Source organism: Nycticebus coucang, chromosome 17 (assembly GCF_027406575.1).
Source record: "Nycticebus coucang isolate mNycCou1 chromosome 17, mNycCou1.pri, whole genome shotgun sequence".
Classification (NCBI taxonomy): Eukaryota; Metazoa; Chordata; class Mammalia; order Primates; family Lorisidae; genus Nycticebus; species Nycticebus coucang.
The window spans coordinates 27,843-50,090 of record NC_069796.1 but is presented as its reverse complement, the minus strand read 5'-3'; the positions used below and the strand labels follow the sequence as shown (position 1 = coordinate 50,090).

Here is a 22,248-nt window from a genome sequence, read left to right as displayed (position 1 = left end):
GCTGTGAGTTGAGTGGAAAGCTTGGAAGAGTGGGTGGACTTGAATAGTATACAAGAACCAGATTTGAATGCTGGTTGGAGTGAATTTGCCATAGGTTTGGTGGCTGGAAAAGCAGCCATACTGAGAAGTGGCCACGGGGCTGCCATTGTGGGAAGGTTGTGAATAGGTCTTAGCAGGTGCCTAAAGCACGGCCATCTTAATTCCGTCTGCTGGGATCTGAACTCCACTCTTGGGGAGGGACTCCCACACCCCTTGGGAACTGGAGTCAAGAGGTTGCATGAAAATGGACCCTGAAGGATTCTTGTGAGCTTTAAGATGCAACCCAGCAAGGTCTGTATGCTGAGGAAACATCAGGCTATCACCAAAGGCAATTAAGTTAGGAATAAGGACCATAGAGGTTGTTGGCTGTGCCCTGCATCTCCTAAAAAAGCCACAGCACCACCTGCTGTCCTGGTGACATATTGCAACATACTGTCATCAAGAGCAAGGACTTCTATTTGAGGCAAAAGAGGCAGTGAGAAGGAAAAAGGAGGGCAAGGAGGTGAACAAGAAGAAAAAACACATAAGGAGGAACTAACAGAAAAATTCAGGCAGCATGAAAAACCAAAACAGAGGAACTCTTCAAAGGGACCATGAGGCAGCTACTGCAGAAGACTCCACCTATAAAGAATTAATGGACTTGACAGAAAGGGAATTGAAAATATGGATTATAAAGACAATAAAAGGAATGGATGAGAAAATGGAAAGACAGAACCAAAAGTTGGATGAGAGAGATGTAGAATATGGAAAGGATATGGCAGAGCTTAAGGACATGAAAGATACAATGAAAGGATGTAAAGATGCAATAGAAATATCAAAAATAGGTTAGACCATGGAGAAGAAAGAACCTCAGAGCTAGAGGATAAAGTTTTCAAGTTAACCCATGTAGTTAAAGAGGCAAAAAAGAAAAGATAGAAAGCAAAACAGGCACTTAGAGAACTATGAGACTCCATGAAGCATTCAAACATAGGAATAATAGGGATTCCTGAAAGGGAAGAAGATTGTCCAAAAGGAATGGAAACCCTACTGGAGACAATCATAAGTGAAAACTTCCCAAGTTTTACTAAAGACCCCAACACACTCCTTTCAGATGGATATCGAACACTGGATCATCTCAACTCAGAGCATCCCCAAGACACATTTTAATGAAGCTGTCCAAAATCAAAATGAAACAAAAAAATTCTGCAAGCAGCCAAGACTAAGCACCAATTGACCTACAGAGGCAGAGCCATTAGGATGACAGCACACTTTTCTTTTTTAACTTAACTTTATTAAATCATAACTGTATACATTTATGAGGTACAATGTGAAGATTTGATATATAATGTGGAATGCTTAAATGAAACTGATTAACATAACCACCACTTTCTTACTTTTTGTGGTAAGACATTTATAATATAATCTTAGTTGTTTTGAAATGTACCCTTGCATTTTGCACATTAGGTGACATCCCACCAAATACCCTCCCTCCATCCACCCTCCCCTTCCCCTCTTCTCTCCCCTCCTTCTTTCTGGACTATATTTTTGCTTTACCATTCATATAAATGTGTAAGTGATTATATATTGGTTTCATAATAGTATTGAGTACATTGGATACCTTTTGTTCTATACTTGAGATACTTTACTAAGAAGAATATGTTCCAGCTCCATCCAGTTAAACATAAAAAATGTAAAGTCTCCATCTTTTTTATGGCTGCATATTATTCTGTGGTATATATATATATATATATATATATATATATCACAATTTGTTAATCCATTCATGGGTTGATGGGCATTTGGACTGCTTCCAAAACTTGGCAATTATGAATTGGGCTGCAATAAACATTCTGGAGCAAATGTTTTTGTTGTAAAATGATTTTTCTTCATCCAGGTAGATACCTAGTAATGGAATTGCAGGATAAAATGGTAGCTCAACTTTTAGTTCCTTGAGAATTCTCCATAATTCTTTCCAAAAAGGCTGTATTACTTTGCAATCCCACCAGCATTGTAGAATTGTTCTCTTCTTTCCACATCCACACCAACATCTGCAGTTTTGGAATTTTGTGATGTGGGCTAATCTTACTGGAGTTAGGTGATATCTCAAAGTGGTTTTGATTTGCATTTCTCTGATGATTAAACATGCTGAGCATTTTTAAATGTATTTATTGGCCATTTGTCCATTATCTTCAAAGAAGTTTCTGTTCAAGTCTGTTGCCCAGAAAGAAATGGGGTTGTTTGTTCTTTTCTTATTGATTAATTTCATGGGACAACAGACTTTTCAACTGAAACCTTCCAACCCAGAAGAACATGGTCACCCACCTTAAAAATTCTTAAACAAAACAATTTTCAGCCCAGAATTCTGTATCCTGCTAAACTAAGATTTAAAATTGATGGAGAAATCAAATATTTTGTGAATATACATGCACTGAGGAAATTTGCCACAAAACCAGCTCTATAGGAAATATTTAGACCTATTCTCAACACTGATCAACACAATGGTCTACCAGCAAAGGAAACACCCAGAAGCTAAAAGTTAAAACTTAGCTTTCACGATGGCCCAAAGGATAAAACTACACAATGAACTATCACAAAAATAAGATGAATAGAACACCACATTTATCAATTCTCTCAATAAATGTCAATGGACTGAGTTCACCACTGAAGAAAAACACACTGGCTGATTGGATACAAAAGCACAAGCCATCCATATGCTTCTCCAGTAGACACACTGACCCTTGAAGGACAAATCAAGACTCAGGGTTAAGGGATGGAAAACAGTATTTCAAGCAAATGGAGATCAGAAGAAAGGAGGAGTTGCTATCTTATTTTCAGATACAAGTGGATTTAAAGCAACTAAAGTTAAGAAAGACAAAGATGGACACTTTATACTCATAAAATGAACAATACAAGAAGACATTTCAATTTTAAATATTTATGAACCCAACTTAAATGCTCCCAGATTTATGAAACAGACCATGATCAGTGTGAAGAATATGATATCCCATAATATGGTAACAGCCAGGGACTTTAACACCCCTCTGAAAGAACTGGAAAGATCCTGTAAACAGAAACTATACAAAGATAAACAGGACTTAAATGTGACCCTAGAACAAATGTGATTAATAGACACATACAGAACACACAATCCCAAAGCTAAGGAATATACATTTTTCTCATCAGCCAATGGTACATACTCCAAAATAGATCACATCCTCGGACACAAAGCAAACCTCAACAAAATTAAAAGAATTGAAATTATGCCTTATATCTTCTCAGACCACAAGGCAATAAAGGTGGAACTCAACTCCAACAAAAACATTCACCCCCATGCAAAGGCATGGAAATTAAACAACCTTAGGCTGAATGATAGTTGAGTTCAGGAAGAGATAAAAGAGAAAATTGTTAAATTCCTCAAACATAACAACAATGAAGACACAAGTTATCAAAACCTGTGGGATACAGCAAAAGCAGTCTTAACAGGGAAATTTATTGCATTAGACACCTACATTCAAAAAACAGAAAGACAGCACATTAACAAACTCATGAACCACCTTAGGGAATTGGAAAAAGAAGAACAATCTAATCCGAAACCCAGCAGAAGAAAAGAAATAACCAAAAATAAATCAGAGATTAAAGAAATTGAAAACAAAAGAATCATTCAGAAAATTAACAAAACTAAGTTGGTTTTTTGAAAAAACAAATAAAATCAATAAACCTTTGGCCAGATTAACTAGAAACAGAAAATTAAAATCTCTAATAATTTCAATCAGAAACGATAAAGGAGAAATAACAACAGATGACACAGAGATACAAGAAATCATCTCTGAGTACTACAAGAAACTCTATGCCCAGAAATTTGACAACATGGAGGAAATGGATCATTACCCAGAATCACACCATCTCTGCAGGCTTAACACAGAAGGAATAGTCTCTTGAATGGGAATAGATCTACCTAGACTTCACAAAGAAGGAATAGATCTCTTGAACCCTTTCAAGAACTGAAATCAAAGAAACAATAAAAAATCTCACAACAACAACAACAAAAAGTCCTGGTCCAGATGGCTTCACACAGAAATTCTATCAAACTTTCAAAGAAGAGCTTATATCCACACTGCAGAAATTATTCCAAAAAATTGAAAAGGAAGGAACATTCCTCAACCTGTTTCATGAAGCAAACATTACCCTGATACCAAAACCAGGAAAAGACCACACTAAAAAGAACTTCAGACCAATTTCACTAATGAATATAATTGGAAAAATTCTCAGTAAAATCCTTGTCAATAGATTATAGCTATACATTTAAAAAAATCATTCATTATGATCAAGTAAGTTTCATCCCAGGGATGCAAGTCTGGTTTAACATATGGAAATCCATAAACATAATTCATCATATGAACAGAAGCTAAAACAAAGACCATATGATCCTCTCAATAGATGCAGAAAAATCATTTGATAAAATTTACCATCCTTGTCTAATTAAAACACCTAAGAATTTATGCATAGGTGGCACATTTCTTAATCTGAGTGAAGCCATCTACAAAAAACCCACATCTAATATTATACTGAATGGAGTGAAACTGAAAGCTTTTACACTTAGAATTGGAACCAGACGTTTGTTCTCTATCACCACTACTATTCAACATGGTGCTGGAAGTTCTAGTCAATACAATCAGTCAAGAGAAGGAAATAAAGGGCAGAGGAGGTCAAACTCTCGTTCTTTGCCAACAATATGACCTTATACTTAGGTCAACCACAAGACTCATGGAAATGATCAAAAAGTACAACAATGTCTCAGGATATAAAATCAATGTCCACAAATCAGTAGCCTTTGTATATGCCAATAACAGCCAAGATGAGAAGCTAATAAAGGACACAATTCCCTTCATGGTAGCTTAAAATAATGAAATGCCTAGGAATATACCTAATAAAAGAGGTGATGTAGAACTCAAATTAGTCAACAAAAAGGACCCAACAATCCCATATATCACTGGGCAAAAGAGGTGAATAAAACCTTCTCTAAAGAAGACAGACAAATGAATGGCTAACAACCATATGAAAAAATGCTCATCATCTCTAATTATCAGAGAAATGCAAATCAAAACCACCCTGAGATATTACCTAACCCCAGTGAGAATGGCCCACATCACAAAGTCTCAAAGCTGCAGATGCTAGCATGGATGTGGAGAAATGGGAATCTGCTGGTGGGACTTCAAGCTAATACAGCCTTTTTCGAAGGAAGTATGGAGAATCCTCAAAGAACTAAAGCTAGACTTCCCATTTGATCCTGCAATTCCATTACTAGGCATCTACCCAGAAGAAAAAAAAAATCCTTTTATCACAAGGACATTTGCACTAGACTGTTTATTGCAGCTCAATTTACAATTGCCAAAATGTGGAAACAGCCTAAATGCCCACCAACCCAGGAATGAGTTAACAAGCTATGGTATATGTAGACCACAGAATACTATTCAGCCACTTAAATAGATGGAGACTTTATATCTTTTGTATTAATCTGGATGGAGATGCAACACATTCTTCTTAGTAAAGCATCACAAGAATGGAGGAGCAAGAATCCAATGTACTCTATTATAGTATGAAGGCAGTAGATGAGCTAATACAAGGGGGGAGTAAGGGAATGAGCAAGTTGGGAGAAGGGAAGAGGGACAGGGATGGGGTCACAGCATATGGCACACCTCTTGGGAGCAGGACATAATTATAAAAGAGACTTTATTTAACAAATGCAATCAGTATAACCTAATTCTTTGTACCCTTAATGAATCCCAAACAATAAAAAATAATAACAAAACAATAATAAATAAATAAAACATTGTATTTAAAGGAGAAACTGAAAGAAATAAAATTAAAAACTTGCAAATTTATGGTAGATAAATTATAAAAGAAAAATCTTTGCATATTTATGGAAGCATTGTTGATGGCATAGTTAAACAAAAACTCATACACATTACTGCTTAATTTACATATTATCTTTGTGAAAAAATAGTATTCTTTACTTGCTCAATTTCCTTATATTAAAATACATTGTAACTCTAGAAGGATATCACTTAGGTGTTATAAAAACCAAGGGAGGCCCATGACCAGGTCAAATCTAGAATCAAAGATGCTTCAAAGATTCCAAGTAATAATATGAATCTTTTTTTTTGCATAATTAGTATTTCACTTTAAGTAACATATGAAGACAGATATTATAAATCCTCATCTTACTAGTAAATACACTGGGGGGAAAGAAGTTAAGTGACTTACCCAAGTAATAGAATAAATGGTGATCCTGGATTTAAGTTCTGGAATTCTGAATTTGCTGAAAGGATAAATAAATTCAAGCTTTATTGTGAAAAGAAGACATAAAACACTAGAGCAGGGGTCCTCAAACTACAGCCTGCGGGCCACATGCAGCCTGCTGAGGACATTTGTCCGGCCCACTGGGTGTTTTTGCCACAGCTGCCCATCCTGCTTAGTAGCTGACCTGTCCCGCCCAGGTGCAGTGCGCATGTGTGGAATGTGCCCCACACTCTCCAATTCCCCTTCTGCTCTCCGACTCCACTCCTTTTTTCGGTCTCTACCCGCCCCTCCTTCTCTCTGTCTCTTGAATCTTCATCCCAGTCTCTGATGTAATCAGAGGAGTCACCAGGTCCTGTGCAGAGCCTGCTGCTGCCTAAGGACTGAGGTAAGAACAAGTTAGATTTTTCTTTTTTGAAGTTAGGAGGTCTTTTTTTTTTTTTATTTTGCAGTTGGTAGGGCCTTTTTTTTTTTTGCAGTTAAGGGGGGCCTTTTTTTTCTGAAGTTAGGAGGTCTTTTTTTTTGGCAGATAGGGGGCACCTTTTTTTGAAGTTAGGAAAGCCTTTTTCTTTTAAGTTGGTTAGTTGGTTCGGGGTAGTTTCTAGGGGGGTTGCATCACAGTGATAATGCAAATAGTCAGTGCTCAGTCCTAATGCAAATTGTCAGTGCTCAGAGATAATGCAAATAGTCAGTGCTCAGTGGTTATGACAATTGTAAGTGCTCAGTGTTAATGCAAATTGTTAGTGCTCAGTATTAATGCAAATTGTCAGCAGTCAGTGTTATCTCATGGGGGCCCCAAACTGGTAATCTGCCTAGGGCCCCATGGGAATTTAATCTGGCTCTGCAGACAGCCGAGGAGTAGGAAACCCAATTTAATTGCCAGTAAGTGCATTTATATTCTGATTGCTATTCAGTTGTGTATGATGTTGTATGTTGTGTGCTGTGTAAGCCCTGGTTCACACTGTTGTGATCTCTGAGCAGCGCGAGTTCAGCCATATGCTTGTACGGCTGAACTCACATTAGGTTTGGAAGAAAAAAGGCATATGTGCCTTCTTTTTTCCTGCATTGGAATCTGATCACCTGGGTCTTCTCACCCATGAGATCAGATTCCTGTGTGAGTTCACAGATTGCAGTGCAGTTCGCACAGAGTAGTGAACTGGAAAGGTTGTGGAGGAACCAGCTCTGTAATTGTGCCTGTTGCCGCACCACACCAGTGTGAGCCTGAGGTAAAAGCGGAGTTCCACCATATGGGCACTGGCAAGGCTGAAATGATGGACACTGATCAGACTGCATTGATGGGCACTGATCAGACTGCATTGATGGGCAGTGCAGTCTATATGTCTCTGTGTGGGCAAAGTTATTGCTGGTATATTGTTTTTGAAGCACTGTATATATACATATATATATATATATATATATATATATATATATATATATATATATATATTGGTATTTTACTAATAGCAATTTGGAATCCCTAGAAAACAATGATATCAAGAAAGAGAAAAATTGACTCGGAGTGTAGGATATTCAAAGAACAGTGGACTTATGATTACTTTTTCATGCAGTACAAGGAAAGAGCTGTGTGTTTGAGATGCCAGAATATAGCATCTGTGTTTAAAGAATACAATTTGCGTCGACTTTATCAAACTCAACATAAAGATAAATATGATAGTTTGGTCGGAGAAGTGAGAAAAGATAAAATATTAAAACTGAAATATACATTGACAACTCAGCAAAATACTTTTGTGAAGCAGAAACAGCTAAATACTTCATTACCGTGAGCAAGTTTTCAAGTTGCCAAGATAATAGCGTGCACTGGCAGACCATTTGTGGAGGGAGAATTTATTAAAGAAAGCCTTCTTTCTGTTGCCAAAGAGATGTGTCCAGAGAAGGCCGATTTATTTAGTACAGTGAGTTTTTCAGGACCCTCAATTACATGAAGGATTGAAGAAATGGGAGACAATTTGCATCAGCATTTGCAAAACTCCACAAAAAACCTTTCCTATTTTTTCTTAGCACTTGACAAAAGTAATGATGTTCGTGATTCTGCACAACTTCTAATTTTTATTCGTGGTATGAATGACTATTTCAAAGTCACAGAAGAGCTTGCTGCACTACAAAGCATCAAAGGAACAACTACAGGAGAGAATATTTATGAAAAGGTTTGCCAAACTGTGAATAGTTTGGAGCTGGGCTGGGCAAAACTGGCCAGTGTGACAACTGATGGTGCTCCTAGCATGGTGGGGTCTAAGAAAGGAGTAATTGCTCGCATTAACCAAGAGATGGACAAACATAACCATTCTCATCCAATAGCCATACACTGCCTCATCCACCAACAAGTGCTATGTAGTAAATCACTGAAGTGGGACTCTGTTATGAAAACTGGTATCTTGTGTTAACTTCATTAAGGTAATACACTAAACCACAGACAATTCCAGGAATTTCTGTCTGAGCTAAATGTTGCCTGTGAAGATGTTCCATACCACATAGAAGTCCATTGGCTGAGTTGAGGGAGAATTTTGAAACATTTCTATGACCTACTTCCACAGATTACAGCTTTTATGCTTTCAAAAAACAAGTACCAGAGCTCATTGGTGCAGAATGGAAATGGCACCTTGCCTTTCTGATAGATGTAACAGAGCTACTCAACAATTTCAATGTGCAACTTCAAGGAAAGGGGAAGCTCATCTGTGATATGCAATCACATGTGAAAGCATTTGAAGTAAAATTAGGCCTCCTCGTCAAACAAGTGAAAGAGGAAAATTTCTGCCATCTCCCCACAAATCAAAATCTGTTGCAGAAAATCCATTGGTTGCATTCCTAAATAAAACGTGTGGACTCACTGGAAAAGTTGCAAAAGGAGTTCCAATTTAGGTTTAAAGAGCTTCATCTCCATGAACAGGACATACAGCTTTTCTGTAACCCATTTTCTATTGACATTGAAAATGTGGATACGATTTACCAAATGGAACTGGCTGAACTGCAGAATTGTGACACTCTGAAAGATGCATTCAAGTCAAGCAGCCTTCCTAATTTCTATGCATCTCTCCCCTCTGAAACATATTCTAATCTAAGGAACCATGCACTCAAAATATCTTTGGTAGCACTTATGTCTGTGAACAAACTTTTGGTAGCACTTATGTCTGTGAACAAACTTTTTCCAGAATGAAACATCTGAAATCTCCAACCAGATCTAGGCAAACTGATGCACACTTGCATCACTTGTTACGACTAGCAGTGACAAATATGGAACCGAACATTGACCATCTCATTAGCCAAAAGCAGGCCCATAGTTCCCATTGAAATACTGGTAAGTTTGTTGATTTAACTTTACTTGTTCTTCATTTTGAATATTTTATTTGTTCCCATTTTATTTTTTTACTTCAAAATAAGATGTGTGCATAGGAATTTGTTCATAGTTTTTTTTAAACTATAGTCCAGCCCTCCAACGGTCTGAGGGACGGTGAACTGGCCCCCTATTTAAAAAGTTTGAGGACCCCCGCACTAGAGTACGAAAAGAAGATGTAAAATACTAGAATGCTTTAAAAAAGACAACTAGAATTACCAATAATAGTTGTTTAAAAGACCATGAAGTATACTTTAGAACTTCTTGTAATCCTGCATCATGATACAATATGAATGAAAGAATACAAAAGGACTCATCTTCAAAGTATATTTTTAGTTTGAAGCTGTGAACACTTAACATGTTTAATCATATCCCCAATTTACCTGCTATGTGACATGGGACCAACAACTTTTTAAAAAATAAAATGAAAGGCTGGGCATGGTGGCTTACGCCTGTAATCCCAGCACCCTGAGAAGCCAGGGTGGGTGAATTGCTTAAGCTCAGGAGTTTAGAGACTAGCCTAAGCAAGAGTGAAACCTCATCTTTACTAAAAATAGAAAAACTAGTCTGGTGTAGTGGGTGCATGTAGTCCCAGCTACTCAGGAGGCTGAGGCAAGAGAATTAATTGCTCCAGCCCAAGAGTTGCTGTGAGCTATGATGACACCATGACACTCTACCAGGGCTGCAGAATGAGACAGAAATAAATAAATAAATAGAAATAAAAACTAAAACGAGAAGTCCAAACCGGACTGTACCTCAGTATACCTTTGATTCTGCAATTTGAACATTTATTTTGAAATTGTTAGCAATAGGGATGATCGTTTTCATGGCAGATGAGCCTGAGTCAAATTTGAAAATAAAAGGAATCTCATAGATTTAAGTAATAGAAATAACAGCCTTAGGTTTATTATAGCATGGATAATATTTTTATATATTATATTAATAACTATATGGTAAGTCTGTTCATTACAATAGATAACCATAACTCACTCATTTAGTAAAACCTGAACCTATAAAATTTATTAAATTTTAATATAAAATGAAAATTTAGATGAAGCTTCTTTGACAAAAATTATTAGATCATTCAGCAATGTTTATGTTTAAATTTATCTTTATGTTTAAAGCAGTGTTCTTTACATTGTTTTTGATTATGGACTCCTATTAGTAAGGACTGTTTGAACAAGAACTTCCCAATATACATATTTTTATTGATGAATTATATTATGGTATGGTAAAAAGTTAAAAGCAAGAGATAAAACATAAAATCATACTTATTTAATTTTGTATGCTATTTATGTTTGTAAATTTATAACAAAGAACGTAAAATTTAAAACATGAGATAAGAAGTGATATACAGCATGCAGTAAGATTTTCTCTTCACAGTCCAATGTCCTGTCTTGCATACTCCCCATCCCATCTGGACACTGCTGTGTTCAAGCTCTGTGCTTATCGGGTCAAAGTTGCTCGGTTGAACTTCATTCTCAGCTGTACACTGCATCCTTCACCCCAATGTTGTATAAATAGGAAACCTGTACTACAGTGAACATGATCACACTGAGAAGGCAGAGTGTGAAAACTGCTTTCACATGGTTTGGTAGGAGCATATTTTCCAGTTACCAAAAAATTTTCAGTATTGTAGAAAAAGTCATACCCCCTCAGGAGGAAACTGCCAGTCATCGAAACAGCAAAATTAATTCCAGTAGTCTTCAAGAAACACACTCTTTAATACAAAGCAGTTTATATTTGGTCTTGCGTAGATACCAGCTCTTTGCAGTTCTGGGAGAGGAGTGGAAATGTGCCTTGGGGGGCAAATACAGGCTGTGAGGATTCTGACTTCCCCCATGGCTATAGAATGTGAGAGAAGTAATGGGACAAATGATGTCAGAGGCCCACTGACCCTCAGGTGAACAAACCAGTCACATAGTCCTTGATTCAGGTGTTTCCATACAGGTAGGTCATGGGTGCCACTCGGATTTGGTGGCATCTACCAGCTAGATGCCCTGCTAGGTTTTTGTTTGTTTGTTTGTTTGTTGCTTTTTTGTGTAAGAGAAAGCAATGCCATCCTGTACATTCCAACAAAATGTAATCATTATTGGTACTCTCTAGGGGATATCTTAGGTCCAGGAACACAGTGGAGTGAGCTCTGGTTTTCCCAACAGTTGAAACTTTTACTTTTTTCTAGGAGAATTTTATTTATTATTTCAAAGAACTTTGATTAACATCTTATTTATATGCCTCTTGTATGCAAGGATATATTTTTATAACAATAGTTTTCCTTCAAGGTTCTGAAAGTAAAACATAGCCATTTGTCCAGTATCAATCACATGGTTAATAATTAGGGAATATCCATGGTATACATATTTTGCAATATATATATTTTTTAAGTAAAGTTAAAATCATACAAATTCTGATTCAATTATTTTATGCCTTTAAAATTTGTAGCTGAAATATTAATGACTTTACTGAATTTGTGTCAGTTTACTTTTACAATTTAGTCAAATTAATGAACTTACTTCATTAAGTTTTCTTGATGCTTGCTTGTTGACAGTGCATACAAAATGTTATTTTTTCAGCACCTGACATTGACAGTTCATATTTCTGTAAAAGGTAGCTCCATCCTTCTCTTACCTGAACACCCACAGAATACACAATCGTAAAGCATCTGCTTGAAATATTAATTATAGTATTATAATACTATAATATTAAGCATAAAAGTGAGGGAAAACGTTTTATGAAAGAAAAATTCTTTTTCCTTGTGACAATTTTTTTGTGACTGAATTATGTGCACTTTTATTTTATTTATTTATTTTTATTTTTTAATTGTTGGGCATTCATTGAGGATACACAGAAGCAGGTTACATTGATTGCTTTTGTTAGATAAGAACCCTCTTATATTTGTGTCCCACTCCCAAAAGGTGATCCCTATCCCTTGACCCCCCATGCCCTCCCTCCTTCCCTTTCTCAGCTCTCCCCATCCCCCACCCCCAATTGTGTACTAGGATCTTTTTTTTTTTTATTGTTAGGGATTCATTGAGGGTACAATAAGCCAGGTTACACTGATTGCAATTGTTAGGTAAAGTCCCTCTTGCAATCATGTCTTGTCCCCATAAAGTGTGACACACACCAAGGCCCCAACCCCCTTCCTCCGTCCCTCTTTCTGCTTCCCCCCCATAACCTTAATTGTCATTAATTGTCCTCATATCAAAATTGAGTACATAGGATTCATGCTTCTCCATTCTTTTTTTTTTTTTTTTTTGTAGAGACAGAGTCTCACTTTATGGCCCTCGGTAGAGTGCCGTGGCCTCACACAGATCACAGCAACCTCCAACTCCTGGGCTTAAGCAATTCTCTTGCCTCAGCCTCCTGAGTAGCTGGGACTACAGGCACCCGCAACAACGCCCGGCTATTTTTTGGTTGCAGTTTGGCCAGGGCCGGGTTTGAACCCGCCACCCTCTGTATATGGGGCCCGGCGCCTTATAGACTGAGCCACAGGCTCTGCCCATGCTTCTCCCTTCTTGTGATGCTTTACTAAGAATAATGCATTCCACATCCATCCAGGTTATTACAAAGGTGTGAAGTTTCCATCTTTTTTAGTGGCTGAGCAGTATTCCATGATATATAAATACCACAGCTTGTTAATCCATTCTTGAGTTGGTGGGCATTTAGGCTGTTTCCACATTTTGGCAATTGTAAATTGAGCTGCAATAAATAGTCTAGTACAAGTGTCCTTGTGATAAAAGGATTTTTTTTTTCTGCTGCATAGATGCCCAGCAGTGGGATTGCAGGGTCAAATGAGAGGTCTAGCTTGAGTTCTTTGAGGGTTCTCCACACTGCCTTCCAAAAAAGTTGTATTAGTTTGAAGTCCCACCAGCAGTGTAAAAGTGTTCCCTTCTCTCCACATCCACGCCGGCATCTGCAGTTTTGAGATTTTGTGATGTGGGCCATTCTCACTAGGGTTAGGTGATATCTCAGGGTGGTTTTGATTTGCATTTCTCTAATTATTAGGGATGATGAGCATTTTTTCATATGGTTGTTAGCCATTCATTCCTCTGTCTTCTTTAGAGAAGGTTCTATTCATTTCTCTTGCCCAGTGATCTAAGGGATTGTTGGCTTTTTTAAATGTTTATTATTTTGAATTCTCTGTAGATCCTAGTTATCGAACTTTTGCCTGCGTCAAAATATGCAAATATCCTTTCCCAATGTGTAGGTTGTGTCTTTGCTTTGATTGTAGTCACCTTAGCTGTACAGAAGTTTTGCAGTTTCATGAAGTTCCATTTGTTTATTTTTGTTGTTGTGATTGCCATGGGAGTCTTCCTCATAAAGTCCTTCCCCAGGCCAATAGCTTCCAGCGTTTTCCCCACACTTTCTTTGAGGATTTTAATTGTTTCATGCCTTAGATTAAGGTCTTTTATCCATCTTGAATCAATTTTTGTGAGTGGAGGAAGGTATGGGTCCAGTTTCAGTCTTTTACATGTGTAAATCCAGTTCTTCCAGCACCATTTATTGAATAGGGATTCTCTCCCACCATGTATGTTATTGTTCAGTTTATCAAAGATTAGGCAGCTGTAAGATGTTTGGTTCATCTCCTGGTTTTCTATTTGGTTCCAAATGTCTATGTCTCTATTTTTGTTCCAATACCATGCTGTTTTGACCACTATGGCCTTGTAGTATAGCCTAAAGTCTGGTAGATTGATACCCCTGGCTTTGATTTTATTGTTAAGAATTGCCTTGGCTATACGGTTTTTTTCTTTTTGGTTCCATAAAAAATGAAGAATTATTTCTTCCAAGTCTTGAAAATATGATGTCGGTATTTTAATAGGGATAGCATTGAATCTGTAGATTTCTTTGGCATAGACATTTTAACAATGTTTATTATTCCCAGCCATGAGCATGGTATGTTCTTCCATTCAATTTTAAGTTGCCATAACAAAATCACTCCTGAATTATTTCTAGGAGTCAATTATTAAACCTTTTTTGTTGTCAAACTTTTATATGTAATTTTACTTTGCAATTTATTTGTGTTTTATATCAAATAAGATGTTAGTGAGCAGAAAAAGCATAAAATTTTAACCTACTCTGGTGAAAGAAGAAAGTTGGTAGAATCAATGGATGATTTCTGAAATACAAAATTACTTTTTAAATACATATTCTATGATTAAATAGCCCCTATTTGTGCAATAAGATTTTTTAAAAATATGATTACTTAATTATTTAATTGCACTTTAAGAACATTTTCTGAGGGTCACCTGATTCTCTAGGTTTAGAGAATTGTAATTTAGCACAATTTTTCAGGGCCCAGTCATTTTACAGGTTCATAAAACCAACAAAATGCAAAGACATTATTTTCCGTCCTTCTAAAGAACATGCTATGATTTTTGTTTTTATTGTCTTATAGGACATTAACCAGTTTTTATTCTAAATTGGTATATATAATCTTTAATCTCAAATACTGATAGATCAATAAGACCTGTTATTTATATTTTTGGTTCCCAAAAAACACAACACAGAGCAGCAGTGGGGAGGGAGCAGGGGTGACCATATGGTAGGGATCATATTAGTCTTTGTGCATCTTATTTCACTGTGAAAGCTACCCAGTGAGATAGTTATTATCACAATTTTTAAAAAGTGGAAATAAATCTCAAAAAGATCAAGTATAATAACTTGCACCAGGTGCCATAACTATCCATTTTAGAGATGAGATTTAAACCTATGATTGTAATGCTTGTGCTATTTGCACTGTACTATGTTCACTTAAATATCTCAAGTGCCATTTGAATCATAAAATAAAAATTAAGTAATTAAATTACAATCCATATTGCTTCTATTTTAGCATATTTTGCTGTACTAAATTATGAAAACTGGTAACAAATACATATACTGTAAACTTTGGAAGACAGGCAACATAGTTGCTTTGTTCACTACTTCATCCTTAACCCCTACAGTATTACCAGGCTGGCATGTCCAAGATATGCAAATAATTACATTTCACAAATGAATGAAGTAAACAGTTAATATATATAAGAAAAATTTTCTTTAAGATTCATACTTGGACTTTGGGAAAAGAACCTTACAATATCTAATTATGTATTCTTGATTACAAGCATAATCGAGCTTCATCCAGAATATTTTCACAGGTATAGTCAACATGCTGAACACTTATATCTACCATAGATAAGTTACTGCAGATTAAGATCATCCCTCTTGTAACTACTATAAAGATGGAATAATAATACCAGGCATTCTATTTTTTTAAATTTCAGATTACTATGAGGGTACAATCAGATTACAATGTTTGTGTTTGTTAGGTGAGGTCCCCATTATAGTTGTGTCCTGCACTTTCCTCCTCCCTCCCCTCAACTTGATGTTTTTGAGACAGAGCCTCAAGCTGTCGCCCTGGGTAGAGTGCTTCGGCATCACAGCTCACAGCAAACTCCAAATCCTAGACTCAAGCGATTCTCCTGCTGCCACCTCCCAAGTAGCTGGGACTACAGGCACCTGCCACAATGCCCGGTTATTTTTTGATTGCAGCTGTCATTGTTGTTTGGTGGACCTGGGCTGGATTCGAACTCGCCAGCTCAGGTGTATGTGGCTGGTGCCTTAGCCACTTGAGCCACAGGTGCTGGCCTCCTCTCAACTTGAATTGAGTTTTTCTCTTATATGGGTGTGTGTGTATTAGTTTGTCTACTGCCTTCTTATCAGTATTGAGTACATTGGATACTTGATTTTCCATTCTTGTGATACTTTACTAAGAAGAATGTTCTCCAACTCCATCTGGGTCAATACAAAAGATGTAAAGTCTTCATCTTTTTATGGCTGTATAGTATTCCATTGTATACATATACCACAGTTTGTTAATCTATTCATGAGTTGATGGGAACTTGGGTTGTTTCCACATATTGGCAATTTTAAAATCAGCTGTGATAAACATTCTAGTGCAAATGTCCTTAAGATAAAATTATTTTTTTCTTCTGGGTAGATGCCTAGTAGTGGGATTTCAGGATCAAATGGAAGGTTTATTTTGAATTCCTTGAGAATTCTCCATACTTCTTTCCGAAGAGGCTGTATTAGTTTGCAGTCCCACCAACGGTGTAAAAGCATTCCCTTCTCTCCACATCTGCGGCTTTGCGATTTTGTAATGTGGGCTTGTCTCACTGGGGATAGGTGATATCTCAGGTGGTTTTGATTTGCATTTCTTGATTAGGAATGATGAACATTTTTTCAAATGCTTATTAGCCATTTCTCTTTCTTCCTCAGAGAATATTCTGTTCATGTCTCTTGCCCAGTGATAAATGGGATTGTTTTCTTTTTTTGTTGTTGTTGATTAATTTGAGTTCTCTATAGCTTCTAGTTACCAATCCTTTGTCAGATTCATAACATATGAATATCTTTTCCCATTCTGAAGGTTGTCTATTTGCTTTAATTGTTGTGTCCTTAGCTGTGCAGAAGATTTTCAACTTTATTAAGTCCCCTTTGTCTATTTTTGTTGTTGTTGTGTTCTATTTTTTGATAGGGCAGCAGGATGTTTATGTTATAGCTTCACTCGTACAACCCATTCAAACAGGAAAAACAGAAGAGAATGATAGATCTAAGATACATTTTAGCTAAAACTGATTTTAGGCTTAAAAACAAGTAGAAAACTCAAAAATGAAGACAACTTGAATTATTTTATTTTTTTTTTTCGAACCTGTATTCAGGAAAAGATTCTAAAAACTTCACTGAGTTTTGGGTATGGGGAAAGACGTTATGATAGTATATCATAGGAATTTGGCATAGGAAAAGTTGATACCATTATATTCCAAGGTCCCAAATTGTAAATATTTTCTTCTATTTAAGCAAAAAGTCCTTATTTCACATATAAATTTAAGTTCCCATAACATCCAACTCCAGAGTCAGATTTTTAAAAATAATAATTTAAAATCCTCCATTGGACAAAAATCAAGGCTTCTGTTGGAAAGACTGTGAGGTCTCTTAGAAACTGAACTGCAGCACACACGTTTGCTCCCTGCCATCTTCCCCGTTATATTCACCACCAGAATCAGCTTTTCTTCAGTATCTTTTTGATGGCCCAAATCATCAGTTTCCTGTCAAAGATGAAACTTGAGGCCAAGGTTTGGCATTTAATATTGGTTTATGGGAAAGCAAACACATAAGCAAACACATGCGCGGCACCTGTGGCTCGGTGAGTAGGGTGCCAGCCCCATATACCGAGGGTGGCAGGTTCAAACCCCGCCCCGGCCAAATTGCAACAACAAAAAAAATAGCCAGGCATTGTGGCGGGCGCCTGTAGTCCCAGCTACTAGGGAGGCTGAGGCAAGAGAATCGCCTAAGCCCAGGAGTTGGAGGTTGCTGTGAGCTGTGTGAGGCCACGGCACTCTACCGAGGGCCATAAAGTGAGACTCTGTCTCTACAAAAAAAAAGTAAGGACATTCTAACACATCCCACAACACAGGTGAACCTTAAAGATGTTATGCTGAGTGCAATTATGAATTGGGCTGCACTAAACATTCTGGTACAAATATCTTTGTTATGTTGTGATTTTGGTCTTCTGGGTATAAACCTAGTAAAGGAATTATAGGATCGAATGGCAGGTCTATTTTTAGGTCTCTAAGTATTCTCCAAACATCCTTCCAGAAGGAACGTATTAGTGTACATTCCCACCAGCAGTGTAGAAGTGCGCCCTCTTCTCCACATCCATGCCAACATCTCTGGTTTTGGGATTTTGTTATGTGGGCTACTCTTACTGGGGTTAGGTGATATCTCAAAGTAGTTTTGATTTGCATTTCTCTGATGATTAAGGATGATGAGCTTTTTTTCATGTGTTTGTAGATTGTGCGCCTGTCTTCTTCAGAGAAGTTTCTCTTCAAGTCCCTTGCCCAGCCTGCGATGGGATCACTTGTTCTTTTCTTGCTTATACATTTGAGTTCTCTGTGGATTCTGGTTATTAAACCTTTGTCGGAGGCATAACCTGCAAATATCTTCTCCCATTCTGAGGGCTGTTTGCTTGCTTTACTTACTGTGCAGAAGCTTTTTAGTTTGATCAGGTCCCAGTAGTGTATTTTTGAAGCTGCTTCAATTGCCCAGGGCGTCTGCCTCATAAAATACTCGCCCAGACCGATTTCTTCAAGGGTTTTCCCTGCACTCTCTTCTAGTATTTTTATAGTTTCATGTCTTAAGTTTAAATCTTTAATACAGTGAGAGTCTATCTTAGTTAATGGTGAAAGGTGTGGGTCCAGTTTCAGTCTTCTACAGGTTGCCAGCCAGTTCACCCAGCACCATTTGTTAAATCCTTTTTTTTTATTGTTGGGGATTCATTGAGGGTACAATAAGCCAGGTTACACTGATTGCAATTGTTAGGTAAAGTCCCTCTTGCAATCATGTCTTGCCCCCATAAAGTGTGACATACACCAGGATTTGTTAAATCTTTTCCCCACTGAATGTTTTTAATTGGCTTGTCAAAGATCAAAGGTTCATCTCTTGGTTCTCTATTCTGTTCCAGACATCTACTTCTCTGTTTTTGTGCCAGTACCATGCTGTTTTGATCACTATCAATTTATAGTACAGTCTCAGGTCTGGTAGCGTGATTCCTCCTGCTGTGTTTTTATTGCTGAGTAATGTTTTGGCTATTCGAGGTTTTTTCTGATTCCATATAAAACGAAGTATTATTTTTTCAAGATCTTTAAAATATGACAATGGAGTTTTAATAGGAATTGCATTAAAATTATATAGATTGCACTTTTCAACAAGTATTGAGATACCAATAAGTGTGTTGTCGGTAAGGGATAAGAGGTTCTATGAAGTTTTAATGCAAAATATAACCTGGGTGTGGTGGCTAACGCCTGTAACCCTAGCACTCTGGAAGGCTGAGTGAGACCCCATCTCTAAAAATAGCTGAGTGTTGTGGCAGATACCTATAGTCCCAGCTACTTGGGAGGCTGAGACAAGAGAATCACTGAAGCCCAGGAGTTTGAGATTGCTGTGAGCCATGGCGCCAAGGCACTCTACCAAGGGCAACAAAGAGAAACTGCCTCAAAAAAAAAGTTTTAATGAAAAATATATAAATATTGAAAATTGGAGACAATTCTGCATCTTCTCTGTTGCAAGCCATATCCCAGATGCTTACCTGTAACTTTCAGGCTGTATTAACCCATCACATGATGAAAACCCATGTGAATTCATCTCTATGGTACATCCTAGCAGAATTAGCTTTCCAAAAGGATGACCACAAACAAAATTCACATAAAACATCTGTCTGTAGACCTCTGTGGGAAAGCCCTAAGAGCTTAATTGATCCATCATCCATTTAGTTTGTTTTAGACTACAGAAAGCCCAAATATGTTTAATGACTCTCCCCTACATAGCTAGCTATTAAGTAGAAAAAACAGAATTAGATTCCAGTTCTCCTGGGATACTTTGATTCATGGGGATCATGAATAGGGATGATGGGATACTTTGATTTCATGATCCATTTTCATGCTCTGAACTAACTAAAGTACCTCAGAACTTTTGTGCAGAGAATATGTAAATGGTCACAAGTTTTTTTTTTTTTTTTTTTTGCGGTTTTTGGCCAGGGCTGGGTTTGAACCCACCACCTCCGGCATATGGCACCAGCGTCCTACTCCTTTGAGCCACAGGCGCTGCCCGAATGGTCACAATTTTTTGACAGTTTCCTAGACACTGCACTAAATGCTTATACATAAAATCTAATTTAATACTTACACTCACCCACAAAGAAGGTGCTATTATCATCACTTTATAGATGAAGCAACAAAAATACAAGGAGATTAAGCAACTTCCTCCAAATCATCAAATAGAAAATTACAGAGCTGGGTAGTGAATCCAAGGAGGCTAACAGGAACGTGTCCTCTGAAGTAAAGTGCCATCCACCTCCCATACATCTATCTATGTTCACAAGCACATATCTGCACATACAAATGCCATGATACGTATGTAGAAACACAGCTCAGATACCTACATATCTATAATATGCATGTCAATTGTAATGCCCATTTACACTGATTTTTGTGAGTATTATTTTATGATTCTTTGAAGATGTTTCTATGTTTATAGTTTGGTTCCTCAGGGTAAGGAATTCTTTTTAATTTCTTTAATGTCTCCACTGATGTTTGAAATATTTAACTGCAAGATAAGCTTTGGGTATTATAAGTTTTTGCAAACAGTGAATACCATAAAAATCATAAAGACCTTCTTTCACTGAGAAAAGAAGTTATACAAAACAGTTAGAAACAGCATGAATGTCCTAAAATAAGATGTGTATTTAAAAAACTCTTATGTAACCTACCTGCAATTATTAAAATAATGTTATATAAAATATTTAATAGAATTCAACTTTTAAGGCATATTACAATAAAAAATTTGGTTAAAAACAGGCAATATGTTATTTTGCAAAAATTGTATTTATATATGTACTTCAAAAAATATAAATACATCTATATACAGTGTATACTATTACTATGTGCACCCACATATACTGACATATGACATACCTATGGAAGGCTTATAGTAATATTATTGGTAGTTATATCTTGATGAAATTATGGATAGTTTTAAATAAAATTAAATTTTTATCTCTCTCTATTTTGTAAAATAAGCATAATGCTTTGATAATAGGAAAACATTTTAAGAAAATAAAGAAAAGCTCATTGTTCTCAGGATACTATTCTGCACAGTGTAGGAAATTAGAGCTCAGTCTTACCTTGACCCTTAATGAGGCTGTGCCATTGATAGACTTGAAATCACAAACTATGTGGGCTACAAGTTATGTACTAATTTTTACAGTAGTTTCAAAGTGATCTTCCAAGAGGCCTCCTTGAAGTTCAATTGTCTTTCCCTATAGGGGAAAAAGTTAGACTTTGAAAACTGGAGTATTTTACAACCATTCCTGTGGCTTACAGCAAGTGAGTTAGAGGAAGCCTGTTACTCTGAAGGACACTAGATGACCTTCTGGGAGGCCAGTGGCCCCCTATAGCATTCTGTGGTCTCTCTGAGCTTTTCAAGACACAGTGCTCTGCTTTTGAGATCCCCAGAGTACAAAAATGCCAAGTCTTATTTTGCTGCTTGAAAGTGCGAAAACAGATGCTTCATTTCTTTAAAAAAAAAAAAATGCAGTATCTCCAACATTGGCATAAATCCAAGTTCTGGTTTCCTAAATAAAAATACCAGAAATTGGCCTCTTTCCCTTTGTTGCACAATAAATAAACCTCTGTGGCAGAAGGAAATAGGAAGCAAAACAGCTTTACATTACCTTTTAATCTTCTTATTAGATGCATATGAGACAGGAGTTGTTTCACAGGTGAGGAAACAGAAGCTCAGAAATGTCACCTGAATTGCCAGAGATCACACGGATGGTTCCTCTGTAGGACTGAGATGTGGATGTAACTGTGCCTTGCTCCTCATTCCTTCACTTGCTGTGTGACAGCCTGAGTCACAGTCTTATTTTATCTTTGCTTCATTGATTCAGCCATGAAAGCAGTCAGGCCAAGAAGGTCATTAGTAATTTAAGCTTCTGCCCATCTTCTGAGAATGCAGAAAGTTTTCAGCCTATAGTCTGGTCAGCTGCATCCACA

General features: G+C 37.0%; 1 protein-coding gene across 1 annotated transcript in view; it reads right to left on the bottom strand.

The window, feature by feature from the left end:
• LNPEP (leucyl and cystinyl aminopeptidase) overlaps nucleotides 1–22,001 on the bottom strand; it is a 139,027-nt gene extending 117,026 nt beyond the window's left edge. The window contains exon 1 of the mRNA XM_053566715.1: nucleotides 21,927–22,001. Within this exon, the coding sequence (XP_053422690.1) occupies nucleotides 21,927–21,951 (25 nt within the window). The 5' untranslated portion in view covers nucleotides 21,952–22,001. The remainder of the gene's footprint in view (nucleotides 1–21,926) is intronic.
• Between the last annotated feature and the right edge of the window lie 247 nt (nucleotides 22,002–22,248).